Here is a 16,550-nt window from a genome sequence, read left to right as displayed (position 1 = left end):
TTCTTTTTTCTGTAAATAATATTGCTTTTTAAATTTTTACAGCGATCTCTTATCAGCTACAAATCCAAAATGGTGATGAGATCAATTCCTGAGTTGTTGGACGAGTCTTCTAGCCATATCTCTATTGCTGTCCCACGACATCTAAAAGAGGGATCACCACCACCCTCTTCTTCATCAGATTCTGATGAAGACATTGATGAATTGCCTTTTATCCCCATGCCTCTTAATATGGAGTTCTCAGGCTCCAGAATGTCACTGACTGAGATTCTTGGAGATGACACAGTGATAGGCAAACCTGATGGCAATCTTGAGAAGTCAGAGTCAAGCCCTCAAAAGTTGGAATCTATGGAGTGTGAACCACCAGCAAATGCTGGTGATGCTGCTGCAAGAGGTCGGGCCAGGAAGCGGTCAACACAAGATGATGACAAAGGCTCCTCTGATGAGGAACCAGGGGAATTAGCCAAGAGGGCAGAACAGACAAAGAAGCCCCTTCGTAGAGGCTCAAGTATGGAGTCTGAAAAGCCTGAGGAATCTTGTCGTAGAGGTGAGCTTCGTAGAGGCAGCTCAGCAGATAGTGCTCTGCAACTCCACATCAAGCCAGAAGAGGGTGCTGAGGAACGTACTATAGATGGTAGAAGAGTCCTTAAAAAGTCCACATCAATGGAGTTGCCTCGGAGGAGCCCAAGCCCAGGAGCTGCCAAAATGAGCCAGGAGGATTATGCCTTGAAACTGGAGTTGATGAGACAAAGGCTTCTCAGAGGAGGTTCTGTGGACAACAAGATGAGCGGTCTTCGTGGCCCCCTGTTGGAGACACTGGGCATGGGAGATGAGAAGAACTTTATGCGTGGGCCTCGTCTAGGCAATCCTCCATTGGTTCGAGCAGCATCCAGTGACTCGCCAAGGGATGACATCCCAAAGACCAAAGTGCTCCGTAAAAGTGCTTCCTTTAGCCAGGGTGATGCTGAGCCCATGCCCCTACACCGTCGGATTGGGGCTCCTCTGGAGATCCCTCTAGCCCAGATAGAGGAAAGACGGTTGCAGGAAGCTGTTTCCATGTCTGCTCTTGCAGAGCAAGTCAAGCAAGATCCCCACCCTATTACTCTCAAGCAACTCACTCCTGAACCAAAGAGATATGAGACAAAGATAAATTCAGTTGAGAAGGAATCTTCACCTGTCAGAGAGATTAAGCATGAGGAAATTCTAGTAAAACAAGCAGACATCTCCACTGTGGAGAAAGATGAAAATCAGTCCAATGAAACTGGTGTGGAAAATAAGGATTTGAGCATATTACAGCAATCGGCCAAAGAAGCTAAAATGGTCCCCCAAGGTAGATCAACATCTGCAATAGTGTCCAGAGTGGTATTGGAGGAGAAAATTGAAGAGGAGGAGGAGGAAGAAGAAGAAGAAAAGGAACCAGTTAAAAAACATTTTATAGAAAAGGAACCTAAGATTCCTAAGATGGAGGTCAAAGAAGTTGATGAAGAGGAGAGCACACCAGGTACATCTTCAGAGATCATGTCCACTAGTCCCACTGCAGTCACCAGTCCAAAGGAATCTGCCAGGGGTACTCAAAATGTTTCTTCAACCTATGTGACCCCCATTCCATCTTCACGAACAGTACTTCCTGATGGTAGAACCTCTGCTTATGCAAGTATCATGCAGACCATCGTAGTCCCATCACTGGTACCATCAAGCCAGCCTGCACCTGTTTCTACATCAACATCAAGTATTTCACCATCAGATCCATGCGTGCCTGACTATTCACCAATATCTAGACATATTTCAGAGACAGGTCTCATTTCCTCTCCATCATCTAAGACAGATATTCAACAAACAACTAAACATCCTGCAGTCTTCTCTCGGGTCGCATCAGTTGAGCAGCCAACCAAGGAACTAAGTCCACCCAAGACCCCTACACGTGGTTCCCCAAAGAGAGAGCCCTCTCCTGTAAGCCACATCCAGGACCTTGCATCTGAGGAGGTCTTTGAAGCTAGGTTCAAAAAACGTGAGTCCTCACTCACTCGTAGTCTAAAACTTCTTTCTTGGCAAAAGACAGAAGGAAAATCCTCTGTAATTACTCCTGAGGTAACTGAGGAGATGTACCGTCCTGGACCAACTGGTGCTCCTCTGGAGTTTGTACCCAGGAGACTGGAGGAGAAGTCCAAGTCTGTTCAGGATCTTCGTGAAGCAGAGAAAGACCCAGGTTTTATGAGGAGACTATCTATGCGCCTGAAGAGGACCCCTTCAATGGAGAGGAGAGAGGAAAAGCAAAAAGAGGATGTTTCCAGTACCCCTCGGCGTCGTTTGTCTTGGAATTTGGGAAGGAGAGGGTCACAAGACAAAAAAGAAGTGGAGATGATGAGACTGGATGGAGGTCCAGAGACACCCCCAGAACCAGAGTCCAAGAAACAATCTGAGTCCCCTGTCCTGGCAATGCGCAGAAAGATAGGTAACACAATGGCCGGCATATCAATGAGGATCAGGAGTCATTCTGATGAGAGAAAAGATGAAAAGGAGGGCAAAGCAGAAACCAAGAGGACTCCTTTACTGTCTATACTGCGTCGATCCACCTCAGAGGGTGGTAGTCTGAAGAGGGTTGGCATCCCACAGAATCAGCTAGCAGTCCAGTCAGGCACCAGGGCGTCCTCTGAATCTTTGGATTCCATGTCTAGCATCCAGTCAGAGTCAGCTGTCAAGAGTACGTCACACAATTCATTAAATGTACAAATATAGGTTAGCCATGTATGTAACTGTACTGTTCACATGTATGTTCTTATCTAGAAAGGGTCAACATGATTCAGGCTTTTAGTATTACTCTGGTACATCTGACTCAACAACCAAACAGTAAATGTTATTGTGAAAGACACTTAATTGATTCAGGTGTACAGAAGTCTGTAACAGAACTCTCAGACCAGCGTTCTATGACTACTACTCTGGTATCATGTCTTGAAAGACTAAAATGCAAAGCCAAAACAAGTCACGTTTCACTATCATGACATGTTACTGTCATTCCTGTTAAGTGTCATGTTAATTCCCTCCCAGGCACAGAAACAGAGCGCAGGTCACGATGGGATCGATGGGGCCTGACTAGAGCTAGAAAAGATAAGACTGTGTCCCAACCAGACATACCCACTGCTATTGCCAGAGAGAACGGCTCCCTTCGTTCTCGCCAGTACTCCCGTATGACCTCTGGTAAGTTTGTTGTTTTGGTTTTTTTTATCTATTCATCTGGTTATTCTGCAATATGACACATTTAATTAGATTAAGGACAATCCTTAAGGACATCTAAAGTCAATGATTGCAGCAATGACCAAGATCAAGCTAAGCTTTTAGGCTAATGCCAGATTTGTCTTTGATCTTTTTCACATTTTGCTTAATGCTACAGGCTTTTATTATAACTTTACATTTATCACTATGAACTATTTGTGCAACACTGGCATCAGCATCGCTATAAATAGAATCTCACAATATGATTTTTCATGTAGACTTCCCGCCAGTGTTCCATATCAAACTGAGGGACCATGTTCTTCTTGAGGGGGATCCAGTCACTCTCAGCTGCCTGCCTGCTGGAAGTCCTCACCCACGTATCACATGGCTGAAAGGTTTGGTCTCCACAACCCTGAAAACTGGACATCACACAGTTCACTTTTACAAAACTAAACAAATGCAGTACATTATCATCTGATGATTCATTCATTATATAACATCACCTGACAAAATGAATATAAAAGTGATGTAAGTAGATTTGGTAGATACTGTTGGTCAGATCTATATAGAAACTTTACACTAGAGGAGGTGATTTAGAGGAGATGTTTTTACTGAGAGTGAAATAAAAAAGTTCTTTGTTGTTTCCATTGAAGTAATCATTATTCTGTTACATTAAGCCTGATTTCAAATGATTTGCCTGATTTCAAATGATTTTAAAATGAAGGACTGGTTAAGAACAATGTGTGTTAATCACCCAATGTATGTCCCATGAAAGACTGCACATTAAGTCTTTTCTTTAATTAGAAAGGACCAATTTCTTGTAGTTAAGATAGACTGAATAAAAAAAATAGTCGCTGAAATTCAGCTGCTGAAATTATTTATTAGACAGTAAGGCACACTGTATAAACTCACATAACTGTTGCAAACGAGCCTATTATCTTTAGATCTGTTCAGACAAATTGTGTCAGGGCAAAAATAATTCTGACCTCTTCACAGTATTTATGCAGTGTTATAGAACAGAGTCGGTGCTCACATTGTCATAGCTGTTCATTTCTTAGCTATTTATAGTGGGCTTTCTGATTCTAAATGCCACTGCAATGTCAGACTTCACCGCATAAGCTAAAACATTCACAGAATGGGAACATCAGCTTTTTTAGGCAAAACCAAGCTTTGAGATTTTCAAAATGAATGTGACTTTGGATCTCATTGTCCTGTGGATTGCTCTGTGCATGTGCAGATAAAAAGCCACTTGAGATTGACCCAAGGATGAATATGATCTCCTGCCCTGATGGAAGGCAGCTACTCATGATTATGAAGACCACCAAGAAAGACACAGGTCTATATGAATGTGTAGCCACAAATCCACTGGCCTCTGTTAGAAGCTCCTGCCAACTCTCTCTTGCCCGTGAGTTTTACACACACGCACACACACACTCACACTCTTTGGACAATAGGGTTGGAAGAGGAAATTTAGACGGTCAGTGACTGTGTGTTCATGCACATGTCTACGTGTGAATTCATGGGTGTGTGTGTGCGCATGCGCGCATGCTTATGTGTATGTACACATGTATTTCTATGTATAGGAACAGATTTGTGTGATTGTGCGCACACACACACAGGGAGAGGGAGAGGGGGAGAGGGAGAGGGAGAGGGGGAGAGAGAGAGAGAGGGAGAGAGAGAGGGAGAGAGAGAGAGAGAGAGAGAGAGAGAGAGAGAGAGAGAGAGAGAGAGAGAGAGAGAGAGAGAGAGAGAGAGAGAGATTCTATGTATAAAAGATTAAAGTAGCAAGGATGTATGAGGAACATACTCTGGGTCTGTATGTAAAAGCCTTGAGCTCTGGGATAACCCAGAGAAACATCACTAGTTCACCATGACAATTGGCCCACTCTCTGATTTGGAGAGGAGTCTAATATTGTGTTTATCAATGTGTAAAGCCATTTGTTCATGGGGTGCCTAGCTATAAATCATATTCTTTGCCAAGAGCTGTCTCATAGCCAATTAACTGGGCAAGTTCACTTGCTAGTAGGGCCACAACATTTTTTCACCATGGAGCTTTATTTCTCCTTACACTAAAAAGCTAATGGGTAACTGTATGGAGAACATGTGTTTCTGTACTAAACGTTTACCCTGTAACATGCAGTATTGAGCTGCTATGACATAAGGATTTTTTTCTTCTTTCCTTTCTTTTCTTTACAATTATTTTAAAGCTGATTCACCCGTGACGACTTTTATGTGTGGAATATGCCTTCCCCTGATCATTTTTAGATCCCCCATACCCTGGCCTTCATCATTCAGTTTTAACTACAGTCTTCCTTTTTATTTAGGTCTGCCAAACCAACCAGGGACACCGGAAGTTCCTCAGAAGTACAAGAGCACAGCTCTCGTGGTGTGGCGCCCGTCAGACACCATGGCCCCATGCACGTACTCTCTGGAGCGGAGGACAGAGGGTAATCAGTCTTAGCACCCAAAAGTGTCAGCATGGATGAAAGCAAGTGGGAACAGCTAGCATATCCTCAAGTCCAAAACTTTGGAATAACTCAATGAAAAAGAGTATCTCCCATTTCTGCTACTCCCATTTAATCAAATGAATGGATTTCTTACTCATCTATATTTTGAATGTAATAAAATCAGTGACCACTCATTACTATGTATGCCAAGTCAGTAAATCTCATATATATATATATATATATATATATATATATATATATATATATATATATATATATATATATATATATATATGAGGAATTTCATTAATAGGAATGTATATTTGTAAGAGGAATGATATTAATTTCTCTATTATTTGCCTCTACTACACCGTTACTGCTCTTTGAGCTTTATTCTTGTAGATCGTTGCTGCCATCATTCGGACAGTTTATACATTGCAACAGACGTCGTATGTGTCTTCTCAATTAGGGATCATCACTATATTTTAACTAATTTAAAAATGGGTAAAATATAAATACAAAAGCAAAGTTTAATTTCACTTGATTTCTCAGCAGTTATAAATTTTACTTTCCTGATGTTTAGCATAAAAATCAGGTACAATTTTTTATTTTTTCACTTATTTAGTGATATTTTTTCACTTATTTATTTTCCCTTTCTAGGTGAAAGTAACTGGCTAATTGTTACCACGGGTGTAGCTGACTGTTACTACAATGTCACAGACCTCCCAACTGGCGGCACCTACAGGTTCAGAGTAGCTTGTGTGAATAAGGCTGGCCAGGGACCATACAGCAGTCTGTCTGAGGAAGTCACCCTGAATGCAGAAGGTACAGTTCATTTTGCCTCATAGTGCCCACTTCCTGTTTCTTCACATCTAGAAATGTCAACATGACACATGATGATTTTAAAATGAGCTCTTTTAAGACTGAATCATTATTTAGGTACAAATGTCCTCCTATCACAAATACAATCGATCATCTAAGGCATGTTGGATATCAAAGTTTTTGCAATTGCTTTAGTTTTGCACTTGTGCTATGAAAAGGGTTAAACCAGTTTTCCACTTGTCCCTGTAGAGAAACTATTTTTACTTTTCAAAACACCCTTTCACTTTTTTTGCAAATGAATCAAAGACCACTTAGGCCTAATATTAAAAGATTTGCTAAACTGAGCAAAATTTGTGAATTTTTGTGTGTATTTCACTTCATGAAGAATTCTTTAAGATTCCTATTTCCATAGAATATAGTAATAATACTTCTACTGACAGCACCTCAAAAATCCACTGGAACAGCCATTGTGAAGACCATTACAGCGTCACAAGCCCCTGCAGTCAAGACATCCACCATGACAATGAAGCCTATGAAGCCTGCTGGGAGTAAACCCACAGCCAGCGTTTCTGTAGGCCAAGTAAAGGAACCTGCTGTCCCTCCGGCCCAGCCTCTCAATCCTGTGTCTGTGCCTGTCTCCAACACTCCCACAGTCGCACCTCCAGCCACAATCCCCTCATACTCAACCCCCACCCATCACAATGTGCCAGAATCCCAGACTTCCTCACCATGCACCTCCACCCCAACCAAAGCTAAGACCACTCTCAATATCACTGTAGCCAAGCCTACTCTTACACCAGCTGCCCCTCAAATCCAGCCTCTACCAGCCAAATCCTCCCCTCCTGTCCTTCTCCCCAAACCACTGAGTCCTGTGAAAGTAGCTCCACCCATGGCCCGAACTCCACCAGTTTCCCCACCCCCATTAGTCTCTCCTCCCCCTGCCATTGGCAAACCCATTTCCTCTGTACCCATGTATGTCCCCACAACCACAACAGCACGTGGGACCCCAGTCAACCCAAATACACCCTCTCCTGCCCTGTCTCCACCTGTAGTATTAGTTACTAGTCTGAGTCCTGTAGGAGAAGGTTCTGGTACACCCAGCAGGATGACTCCCACTGGAAGGGCCACACCATCTGGGCGTTCAACCCCTACAGGACGTAGAACTCCCCTGGGAAAGCCAGGAGACTCTACCCTCCGGCAAGGGGTGCCCCAGAAACCATATACCTTCATGGATGAGAAGGCCAGGTAATTAATCAGTAATTCACAGTTTGGTGTCTTCCATTAAATACTTTCCAAAATGTCAGAACCTAGAAAATAAAAATATATGTTTCTTTCTAAAACATATTGTTTTTCATGGTTCTTCTTTGTTTTCTCTCAGATAATTTTAACAAGCGAGTATTTTTATTTGCCTGAACCTTGTTCTTTGTAAAATTGCTTTGTGCCAACATATAATAAGACATTGTTTAAATATTGAATAAACAAGTGTTAAATTTAACTGAATATTTTTCATTTAATTTCAAATGTTTGTTCTTTGTTTGTTTTCCTTCAGAGGTCGTTTTGGTGTGATCCGAGAATGCAGAGAAAATGCCTCCGGCAATCTCTTCATGGCCAAAATTGTTCCATATGAGCCAGAAAGCAAATCAATTGTGCTGCAAGAGTATGAGATCCTCAAGTCTCTGCATCATGAAAAGATCATGGCCCTCCACGAGGCCTACGTCACCCCACGTTACCTGGTGCTCATCTCAGAGTGCTGTGCAGGCAAAGAGATCCTCTACAGTCTGATTGACAGGTCTGAGAACCTTTGGCCCCTTAGGCCTGTCTGGTCTGTGCTTTGTTCGCTCTTAATTTGCTTCTGCCCAAAACAGCACTCTACTGTATCATACAACAAGTGCCTATTGTTTGGTTGACTTGACTTGATGGTTATTGATAGTGAGAGTGAAGATTTTGGCCTTGTTCCAGTTTAGAAGATGAAGACCTCACTCACTTTCCCTAGCAGCTTTCATTGGACACATTCACTTTCACAAAATCCTTTAAAAAAAAGGTCATTCCAGATAATGTATTTTACTCTGCAACTGCTGTTTAGTCACAGTTCATAGTGACAAAACTATTAAGCAGTGTTACTTAATAGAACTGACAAATGACACCTCCAGGTGGGAGGGGAGTCAATAAGCAGGACCTTGTTTTTGATTAGACTGGAATGGTGCCATTATGCTTGCTGAGACCTTTCCCAACCACTTGCTCTTACCAGGTTCCGCTACTCAGAGGATGATGTGGTTGCCTACATTGTGCAGCTGCTGCAGGGCCTGGACTATCTGCACAACAGGAGAATCCTGCACCTGGACATTAAGCCAGACAACATCATCGTCACCTACATGAACATAGTCAAGATCATTGACTTTGGCAGTGCTCAGACTTTCAACCCTCTCTTTCTGAAGCAGTTCAGTCCTCCTATAGGAACCCTGGAGTATATGTGTAAGTAATACAGTGAAATACTGTGGTTTCTTTTTCCATGAGGAATTCAGACCCTCCTAAATTTGCACAGCTGTTAAGTCACAAAATGTTGGCTCAGTGTATTATTTATTATTTTTTCCCTAAAATATAATTTTATTGATACTATCTTTACTCCAAATAATGTCACAAAATCTAGGCATTTCTTCTTTCTATTTTCTCTCATGCAAACTGACCATAATCTTTTGGAGTGTGTATGTTTCCTTTTTTTGGAAGTAATTGAACACATCCTTGCACTCTGTAATTTGTGTTTTTTGTTGGGGTTTTTTTTATCCCTTCTGATTGCTAAAAGCTCCTGAGATGTTGAAAGGGGATGTAGTGGGTCCTCCAGCTGACATCTGGAGTGTTGGTGTTCTGACCTACATCATGTGAGTGGTGTCCACTGCTGTGTAGCAGCTCTCTCCTGCCTCATCACACAGAGCAACAGCTACAAAATAGTACATTTTATACTGCTGTGGTCTACACAGTTCCATTATGTGCATCTGTCTGTCTGTCTATCCATCTACCTGTGTATCTGCCAACTTGCAAACTTATGTCTGCGCTTTAATAAGAACGCTAAATGTTTATATCAAACCCGATCACCTGTAATTTTCACTGCTGTGTTGAATCTTGTAATCTTCAGGCTCAGTGGAAGGTTGCCATTCATAGAGAATGACCCAGCAGAGACGGAGGCCAGAATCCAGGCAGCCAAGTTTGACCTCAGCAAGCTCTACCAAAACGTGTCCCAAAGTGCCTCTCTGTTCCTTAAGAAGATCCTGTGCACCTACCCTTGGTGTGTAAAGGACAACATGTTCCACGTGTTCGTCTGTGTCAGTTGACATGGCTGTCATTCAGCTGAAAAATGTACCTGAGGCATAACTCTGTGTGCGTGTGTGTGTGTGCGTGCATGTGCGTGTGTGTGTGTGTGTGTGTGTGTGTGTGCGTGCGTGCGCGCACGCATATGTGTTTGGTGTTATATTCCAGGGCACGTCCCTCTATCAAGGACTGCTTCAACAACTCTTGGCTCCAGGATGCGTACCTGATGCGTCTACGTCGGCAAACCCTCACTTTTACCACCACACGCCTCAAAGAGTTCCTGAACCAGCAGCAGCAGATCAGGGTTCAGATGGCTACAAAACACAAAGTCCTCCTGCGCTCTTACCAGAGCTCCACCCAAACTCCAAGCACATCCACCTCACCCTCCTCACCCAGCACGCCATCCACCCCCTCCACCCCCTCTACTCCCTCCACACCTGTCACCCAGTGAGCTAACCTCTGCTCTCACAGACGGACATTATATGGGAGGAGAGCTCTGCGGTGTCAAAGGGGAAGGACAGAGAGGCACATCCCTAGGGTCGCTCACTGTAACCAGGGTGAGACCTGGCTGGGCAGTGGCTGGATCACAAGGGGCCTGGTACTACGTAGTGTGTGACCACACCAGGCCCAGGCTCAGCACAAGTGGCCCAATTCTGTGAAGAGTCAAACATACCCATAGTCAGACCTAAAGAAGAAAAACCAGTCTTTATCAGACTTAAAAATACAAACACATACACACACAGAAACAGAGGCTTCACTTTTCTTCACAGACACATCAGAGCTTAATGCATTACCCTGTCAGCTGTAGCCTGCATGCTTAGCACTGCTGTGATCATTGTCTTGCTTCTAGCTCCACCCTGTTCTTTGCTCCACCCGTGTTTCTTGCTCCACCCTATGTCTCCATCTTCTCCTGTCCATGACTGTTTGATAAAGGATAACAAGTTATTCTCTACATCATGTGGAGCCCTCACACAGAGCATATAATTTAACGAAAACATGAAGGTGTACAGCATATTTTTTTTTCAAATTAATGTAAACCTGTGCTGTTTCACTATAATGACACTGGGGCCTTGATACTTTGGAGAGGAAAATGTGTATATCCTGTTTTTCTGCTAGTTTTTATGAGATTATTGACACTTTTCTTACAGGTAGTTGTTATACAGTAATCATGAGTATATATTGAAGGTTAGAAAATAATGCTGAACATTCAAGCTATTCTTACTGTAGTGCAACTCGATGTTTTACAACCAGCTTGAGTTTTGTCTTTTATAGACTTTTATGGCAAAAATTGGATCTTACTCAGTAGCTTGACACCAGAGAAATAATTTAAATGTTTAAAACCAGTAGCTTTCCAAGGTCAGGCAACTTATTGCACAAATGCCCAGTCTTTGAAAGAACACAGCTTTTTGTCTTTCCAACCCACTGTGGAAATTTCAGATCACACAACTCATTTTGTTTTATTTATTTTTATTTTGGGGTATTAGAAGTGGCCTTTGCATTTAAAATCCAGAATGCATTATACATCATGGACACAGACACACAGAATGTATTATATATCACAGACAGAAGTCTTTGTGACTTTTTTTATTATATTAATTTTTCTTTAAATCTTTTGAATGCTTATCCCTGCACTCTGGTGACGTGACAAGCATGCTACTAATACAAATATTCCCTTTATAGAACAAATAGAATAAAATGTACTACCTATGGCAGCAAAAGGAGGCATTGTGGTGTTATTCCTTATCTTAAATAACAAAAAAGTTTTACTTACATTTTATGTGTGTTATTTATGGTTATTTTGTTGGGGTAGTCACAGAGAAAAGTTTTACTTGCTTCTATATGGAAGCTACTGTGTAATTCTAAAATCAGTATACAGATAAGAAGGACAGTGAGAACATTAAACAATGCTCAAATCTGACACCCAAAGTTTGGCTTTTCTTGTGTTTAGGTTATGTGACACATTTCTGATGGAAGCACATTCATCTTAAGACCAGCAATGAGTGTGCTGCCCACTCATGGTGTAGTGTCCTAAATCCTGATTCAGTGGAGAGGCTATTTAGTCCAGCTGTAGGAAATTCCACTTTTGCACACACAACTTCAAATTAAAGAAAAGAAAGGTTCAGCAGAGATAGAGTGGCTACTGTAGAGAATGCCTAATGACAGTCTAACATTACTCAAAAGGTTCTTAATGTGAAGTACAATTGTCTGTTATCAGTAAATTAGAGTAATGTTAGTGTGGTTTAACTAAAAATAAATCTCTATCTTCTGTCATCTAGATCTAATGTAAAATTATTTGAGGTGTACTGTAATTAATATATTTTGCACAACAAAATTTGTAAGATGAAAGTACATTAATTTGTGTCTATTCTAGCTACGTAAATGATCAGGATCCTATTTTCCCAGAGTATCTCAGTGATCATCTTAACTGTTAGACTTGTTAGTGATAATCTAACATCTTTAAATAGTATGCTTTGATACTTTAACAAACAAAGCACATATCAATAATCCCAATTTAAACATAAAGACACATATCAATTCTATTTATTGTACAGGGATCAAATTGGTACAGTTGTGAATACTATATAGTCAAACAATTAATTAAAATGATGATTACTGCAATTGTTATAAGATGAATGTGTCATGAAGTTGTATTTATCAGAGCCTATATATATATATATATATATATATATATATATATATATATATATATAAATTTTTTTTGGGGGGGGGGATATTTTGGGGTGTGTGATATAGCTGTATAAATCATTCAAAAAGGTATCAAAAATATCCAACACATAATAGTTTTGTCATGTGCATCTACAAAACATGAATCTCAGAATTGCTGTGTTTCAGAGAATGTGTAAATTTTAACATTGTGGATCAAACCCTTCCTCCTCACATGCAAGTGAGTAGAGCAAACATTTTCACAATGCTGTTTATACAGCAGTGCACATTTGAAGTTCATATATAGGTTGTATCACCTCACAATTATTGTATCACAAACAACAATATATGGGGGACTGATTGGATACAAAAGTGAATCCTGTTTTATTATTGTTTACCTTGTCACTGTGCCTCCTGGACAGTTTCCATACTGGCTTACTTTCTTTTTCATTTACAGGAACAAGGCCCTTTGTGTTTTATTTATTTCTAATCAATTATTATTATTATTATTATTATTATTATTATTATTATTATTATTATTATTATTATTCAGAATTTATTCATTTCTTGCAGTAATTTTTCAATTTTTATCTCTTTATTATTTGGATAATTGAAATGATGTGATGACTCGGTTTGCTAAAAGCATTATGATTACCAACACAATAAAATCACAAAGTATGGCTACAAATGCCACAGACAGTGGTTTTCTGGTTCTGTTTTTGTACTACTAATTTGTGTGTGAGCATTTGTGTATTGTTTCTTTTCATTCTTTTTTTTTCTTTTCTGCTGAGCAACCCTTTAATGTGAAAGAACATCAAGCTTTTTTTCTGGAATGCATTACATTGCACTAAAACAGTGACAAACATTGACATGCCATGAATGTTTTACAGTAGTATGAAATAAGTGTGTATATGTGGAATATATGACAATTAATAAAGTCAGCTGTTAACAGTACTGCATCTGAAAATAGCAGTTTTGTCACATATATCCACTTGCATGGTGTTATCCACCAAATGACTCATTTCTTGAAATTAGATAATCAGTTTCTCATAATAGCACTTTCAAGATGCATTTTGAATTTTCTAAATTTTTACTGCATTTAAAGAAGACTGTAGTATTTATTAAAAATATGTAATAAAATCTATTATAGGAAATGTAAATGAATGACCGCCTTTATGCTCTTGCAACTGAGTATGAATAATAAATTATTTCTATTTATTAGCTGGTGCATTACTGTAATTTGAAAACATGTTCTGAAGTGCTCAAATTTGTCCATCCAGGTGCAGTAACTCCTGATTGTGCATTTAAAAGAAAACTCTATGCTGAACACTAAACTGGGCTGAGACAGACTTTCCACAGATGTATCTACAATTGACAGCTGTAATGAGTACCAAAAGACGTCGACTAGCTAAATGTGTAGATGCACTCAAGTAAGCCCAACCCAAATCTATCACATCTCTATAGCTGCCCACCTGTGTGCATACCCTCATCTGGGAGCACTCGTGTTTCATGTCCAATGATTTGGCATCCAATGCCTCTGCCCTTAAGCCTCCCAGGCAGCACTATGGGCAGCCTCTCGGGCCTTTACACCATGGGTTCACTATATAAGGCCTGGCTTGCTACAGTGAAACACTTGTTGTCTATTTTTTATCGAACTCGACAAGCTAAGAGACTCCAAGGCAGAGATCCAAAGATGGTCAAATGGCATGGTATTTGTGGGCCTTCTCCACCTAGACTCCAATATACCAGACTGGCCCCAGAGGAGTGCTGTTTAAAAGTATGAGCACAGGCAGCTCTCCGTGTGTGGATCCTAAGTGAGAGGAGCCATCCAGAAACGTCTCTGTGGTGAGTCTTTCCTGATTTTGTGTGGTGATGGTAAGAATACAAAAGTCTAACTGCAGCCAAATTTATGATTTTCAGATTTCATAATCTTTTTAGCAGTAATTGGCAGATTTCTGAGAATACTGTTGATCCAGATTATGCATTAGTGTGTAGTTGTTATAAAATCCAATCAATGATGTTCAAATACTTCATATCTAATAAATAATATTTAGGGCATTTTTAGAAGATAAATTCCAATAAAGAAATGAAAGGGTATTTTTACACAGCATGCTGTCCTTAACAGATGTCTAAAATCAAGGCTGCACCCCCACCAGGGTGCACAATCAACATTACTGACCCTCATGTACAAGAGGCAGCTATCCGTATCCAGGCTTCATACCGGGGGCATCGGTAATGCAAAACTACAATGTTTTAGTATAAATTACTAGGAAATAGGGTTGGGACTGATTATATTTCATAACTTGTATATTATACCCTTTTTATGTTGAACAGCCTTCATTTCACATATGACTCTTGCTCACAGTTAAACTCGATATGCTGAGCCTTCTCAAAGGGGTTATAATAATCAATTTCTTTCACTCAACTGAATTGCCATTTTACTTAAAGTTTGTCTAAGATTAAAAAAAAAAGCAAGAAAGGAATCACTTGCCATAAACTATTTGAGTAAATTCAGAAACCTGATTCACCAGTGGAGCTAAATGCAGGTAAGGATGTGTCACAAGTTGATTCCATCCTTTTGCGCATCCAGGTCCAGAAAAGAGCTCCGTGAAAAGGGCCCCCCAAAGTTTCTACAGGAACTGAATGATGTGCTTCTGGTGGAAGGAAGTGCTGCAAAGCTAGAGTGTCGAGTCAGCGCTTTCCCTGACCCATTCATCATCTGGTCAAAGGACAGAAAAGAGCTCAATGATGGACCCAAATACCGCTATGTGTTCGAAGACCCTGATGTTGTAGCACTAGTTGTACGTGATGGGGAACTGGCGGATCTGGGAAGATATACCGTTACCATCAAAAACCCCTTTGGCCAGACCTCGGGCTCTGCCTGTATCATTGTGGAGGGTGTGTGAAATATCTGTTTTTTGTTATAATATAGATGTGTTGTTTCAGGACTTCACTGTATTGAAAAAGCATTTTTTGGCATTTTCCTGCATGTAGTTCCAGCTAAGGTGAACAAGGGGCCGGACAGCGTTAAGGCCAGGCGAGGGACTACAGTGGTGTTGAAGGCAGATATCAGTGGGGAACCACCCCCTGATGTTGGCTGGCTCAAGGATGGAGATGACATAGAGGAAGATGACAGGTATTCTGATTTAAAACAGGCTTCACTAGGTTCAGTTTGGAAGTGACACAGTGCTATATTAGGGTTTTCATATGAGTGTACCCTTTGCAAATCATTAGCTCATTATCAACAGGAAATGTGAATATCTTAAAAATACAAAAACAAACAAACAAACAAAAAGATCTGTGAAAACGGACAAAGAATTCTACAGATAAAAATTCACAGATAAAAATGATACACCCACACACGTCTAAGAACCTCACTATTGATAAAACAACTGTTAAAACTCATTGTTGATGCATATTTTAGATGCAATGTTTTCCACTATTTTTCATACTTTTCCATACCCTTGCAACCCCAGGGTATTTTTTGATGTAGGAGACACCAATACCATCTTGACCATCAAAAATGCACAGCCATCGGATTCGGGAAAGTACGAAGTGTTCCTGGAAAACAATCTGGGAACAGACCAGTCCTTCGCTCGGGTGGACATCCTTTGAGGGTTTCTGTACAGCTCTTCTGTCTTTCTACGTCCTCATCTTGTCTTCCACACAGGCTTCATTCTCTTTCGTTACTAGCTTTACACTAGAGGCTAAACTAAAATTTGATTTCGCGTGTATAGATGTTTCCGGTTTTCCAATCTCCGGTTAAATGTTTCAAAACCAACGTGCATGTGAATAAAAAACAGGAATTTCCTATTCATTTTTGCGTGCTCTCTATTTTTTTTCGAAGGACAGCATATGACCATCCTCACTTGCCTGACTCAGTGTTCAAACTCTGGAGTTGTTTTGTGTATTTTTCGACTATACAACTTCCATCTCTACAGTGACAGCGAAAAAAAGGTGGCTACATGTAAAAATAAGATAACCAACAAATATCGCCATGACTCCAGTTATGCTGCCTTAAAGCTGTGATCAAGAAATTATATGTTTGCAGAAAATTGTAGTATTTGAACCTGATCATTGCCAATTGTACTCTGAATAGGTTGAAAG

The 16,550-nt window shown here is 40.5% G+C and overlaps 2 protein-coding genes across 10 annotated transcripts in view; both read left to right on the top strand.

Moving 5' to 3' along the window:
• Nucleotides 1-11,919, top strand: part of spegb (striated muscle enriched protein kinase b) — a 69,951-nt gene extending 58,032 nt beyond the window's left edge. For all 9 annotated transcript variants that reach the window (XM_027005670.2, XM_027005664.2, XM_027005663.2 and 6 more), the window contains 12 exons: nucleotides 43-2,698; nucleotides 3,043-3,192; nucleotides 3,486-3,602; nucleotides 4,445-4,612; nucleotides 5,532-5,654; nucleotides 6,315-6,479; nucleotides 6,917-7,721; nucleotides 8,026-8,265; nucleotides 8,725-8,948; nucleotides 9,277-9,352; nucleotides 9,607-9,756; nucleotides 9,948-11,919. In XM_027005670.2, coding sequence (XP_026861471.2) covers nucleotides 43-2,698; nucleotides 3,043-3,192; nucleotides 3,486-3,602; nucleotides 4,445-4,612; nucleotides 5,532-5,654; nucleotides 6,315-6,479; nucleotides 6,917-7,721; nucleotides 8,026-8,265; nucleotides 8,725-8,948; nucleotides 9,277-9,352; nucleotides 9,607-9,756; nucleotides 9,948-10,230 — 5,157 coding nt within the window. In that variant the 3' untranslated portion in view covers nucleotides 10,231-11,919. The remainder of the gene's footprint in view (nucleotides 1-42; nucleotides 2,699-3,042; nucleotides 3,193-3,485; nucleotides 3,603-4,444; nucleotides 4,613-5,531; nucleotides 5,655-6,314; nucleotides 6,480-6,916; nucleotides 7,722-8,025; nucleotides 8,266-8,724; nucleotides 8,949-9,276; nucleotides 9,353-9,606; nucleotides 9,757-9,947) is intronic.
• A 2,649-nt stretch (nucleotides 11,920-14,568) lies between these two features.
• LOC113574635 (SPEG neighbor protein) lies at nucleotides 14,569-16,243 on the top strand. Its single transcript, XM_027005684.1, has 4 exons — nucleotides 14,569-14,675; nucleotides 15,034-15,341; nucleotides 15,438-15,579; nucleotides 15,920-16,243. Exons 1-4 carry the CDS (start codon nucleotides 14,569-14,571, stop codon nucleotides 16,056-16,058), a joined length of 696 nt encoding a protein of 231 aa, XP_026861485.1. The 3' UTR covers nucleotides 16,059-16,243.
• The last annotated feature ends 307 nt before the right edge of the window (nucleotides 16,244-16,550 follow it).

This window comes from Electrophorus electricus, chromosome 2 (genome assembly GCF_013358815.1).
Source record: "Electrophorus electricus isolate fEleEle1 chromosome 2, fEleEle1.pri, whole genome shotgun sequence".
In the NCBI taxonomy this organism is placed as follows: Eukaryota; Metazoa; Chordata; class Actinopteri; order Gymnotiformes; family Gymnotidae; genus Electrophorus; species Electrophorus electricus.
The sequence above is the reverse complement of the archived record's forward strand: the minus strand, read 5'-3'. Positions and strand labels throughout refer to the sequence as shown.